The sequence below is a fragment of the Typha angustifolia genome, chromosome 2 (genome assembly GCF_048772165.1).
Source record: "Typha angustifolia cultivar Huaian chromosome 2, ASM4877216v1, whole genome shotgun sequence".
Taxonomy (NCBI): Eukaryota; Viridiplantae; Streptophyta; class Magnoliopsida; order Poales; family Typhaceae; genus Typha; species Typha angustifolia.
In genome coordinates this window covers 5299578-5302121 of record NC_133240.1, presented here as the reverse complement: position 1 = coordinate 5302121, position 2544 = coordinate 5299578, and the positions used below count along the sequence as shown (strand labels likewise).

Below are 2544 nucleotides of genomic sequence, written 5' to 3'. Positions count from 1 at the left end.
CTTGATATTTTCGATTAATTTTATTAAATATTAATATAATTTTAGCAGTCGGATGAGAGAGAAATTAGAGGTTAGAATTGAATTATTTGTCAATAACTTGAACCAGCTTAAATTAATAATAATAATAATAATAATAATAATACAAAATTAAAGGGAAAAAAATCTTGTGCCCGCCTCACTGGTTAGTAAATATTTCCAGCGAGGCAGTGAATCGAAAGGCTACAGTCTACCGTCGGCAAAGATTATACCGTGATTTTGATATTTTTGGAACTACTTAGTAAATTTCCAGAGACTGTTGACGTGGCCCATTTGTTGCAGCGCTTTGAGATGTGTGGTCGACCTCATCACGAGATTAAGACGACACGACTCTGCCACCACCACCAATTTTTTTCAATCATTCAATAGTCTAAGGACTAGATACGTGCCTAACAAAAAGGTAATTCTCACTAAATATGTCGCTAAATTAACGCTCTAAATTAATTGTCGCCGAAATATTTTGCTGAGTTATCATTTAAGAGCATGAAGTCTAAGGCTGCCTAGCTTAGACTTCAAACCACATGCGCTGTCGTCTATTACTCTGAGTTAAATATTGCTGAGACATTACTTTAAGCTATTACACAATCGAGCTGCTTCTCCAAGCCAACTACATCATTGAATTATTAACCGAGTCAAATCTTTAAACCAAGCCATTACTGACCATCAAATAATTTTATCTATAATAATTATTTAGAATTAGAGTTAGATAAATTCAGCCGCCAAGTCGATACTTGCAACCCTATTAGCAGCGGAGAGAGAGAGAGAGAGAGAGTGGAGGACTATATGCAAATCTGGTTGCTGGAATTTCTCTCAAAGATACCTAGACCACTTTTGGGCGAGCCACCAGCTACCACGTAGCGAATGGATTAAGTTCCAGCAGACGGGCTTTCTGGATGAGTCACCTTAAGGGGCCCTCAGTAATGATACCATTTTCACCATAATCGTGGTACGGGTTGTAATTATCATGAGACTCTGTGTCTAATCACCGAGAATTCCCATTTCCTGGAAGCTTCCTCTTTGTCTCTCTCTGCCTTCACCTCTTCAATTCGCCTTTGCTCTCCTCCTCCCTTGCCATGCCAAACCCTAGATTCTGTTCCCGTTCCCATACCGTAACCCTCAGGGTGACGCTAACTCTCAATATCCCAACGACGGGGGCCGCTTCTGTCCTCCGGTGGCGCCGCCATGAGCTCGCGGGCGGCCGCGGCCCCGATCAAGTGGCCGGTGCATGCGGCGGCGGAGGCTAGCGGCGGTTACGGAGGATCCAAGAAGTTGACGAGGGTTTTGGTGAATGTGACGGTGGAGAGGAGCCTGGGGCCAGTGCACGTGGTTGTGGCGCCGGAGAGCACGGTGTCGGAGGTGGTGAAGGCGGCGGCGATGGCGTATGTGAAGGAGGGGAGGAGGCCTTTGCTGCCGACGACGGATCCCAAGGGGTTCGAGCTCCATTACTCGCAGTATAGCCTCGAGAGTACGGTCTCTTTCCCCTGCTTCCTCCTCCTCCTCCTTCCTCTCCTCCTCTCCTCCTCCTCTCGATCACCTTCTCATGTTGCTAAGTAATTGCCTCTCCATAGGTTTGAACCCTGAGGAGAAGCTCATCAACTTGGGATCCCGAAACTTCTTCCTCTGCTTGCGTCGAGTAGCTTGAATTAATTACTACTCAATATTAGAGACATCCGCATTCAAGGTGGTCTTTAAACCTACTTGCTGCTCTCCGTTCTCTCATTTTCTACTGTATGCTTTTTAAAGCATCACCAGGGGAACTAGAAATCTTTTCTTCAATTAAAGTGTACAACTGCAATTCTATGAAGTTTAGTTAATATCGTTTGTTCTCTAAGTATTACGAGCAATGGAATTGTTGGGAGAGAATCTAGGAAGCAAATATCCATCACTTGCAATCAAATCAAAGGTTTGAATAAAAGAATTAAAAGAATTGTAACCAACTTTTAGGAGCATGTTTTCATAAATTCGTCGTCTATTTTGGCGTATGCTTCTCATGTAAATGTAATCCTTCGATTATGCCAATACTGTACACTGTTGCTGATTAAACCCTACGAAAGAACTCCGTGCAAGTAAATTTTTTCTTTTTTTTTTTTGTGTTCCAAGTTTACCTTCAATCGTAGCGGCGGTTATTTGAATGAAAATTTAATGTTTATATAATTTGTAACTATGGAATTTTTATATTTTATTTTATAATTTTATTATAAAAATTATGGTTTTGTATTTGATTGTCCTTGCATTCCCGTGGCAAAATAAATGAAATTAGATTTCTCCTTTTTCACCGCCCTAATGGCAAATTTAGAAAACAAAATAGAAAAAAGTTCTGACCTGCAAGAGAGAATCAAAATAGGCCTAGCTAGATATAGTAACTCAACTTTTAAACTGGCTTCAGATTATTTTAATTGAGTTTGAGTCATAAACAGGTTAGCGAGCATAATTTAATTATTAATCGAGTCAGCACATCCAATGATATACTAACACTCTAGACCGAATCCGTAAGCTAAGAATTAGAAC

The 2544-nt window shown here is 41.0% G+C and overlaps 1 protein-coding gene across 1 annotated transcript; it reads left to right on the top strand.

Moving 5' to 3' along the window:
- The first annotated feature begins 1054 nt into the window (after nt 1-1054).
- On the top strand, nt 1055-1840 carry LOC140770123 (uncharacterized protein At4g22758-like). Its single transcript, XM_073111136.1, has 2 exons — nt 1055-1501; nt 1605-1840. Exons 1-2 carry the CDS (start codon nt 1219-1221, stop codon nt 1676-1678), a joined length of 357 nt encoding a protein of 118 aa, XP_072967237.1. The 5' UTR covers nt 1055-1218; the 3' UTR covers nt 1679-1840.
- The last annotated feature ends 704 nt before the right edge of the window (nt 1841-2544 follow it).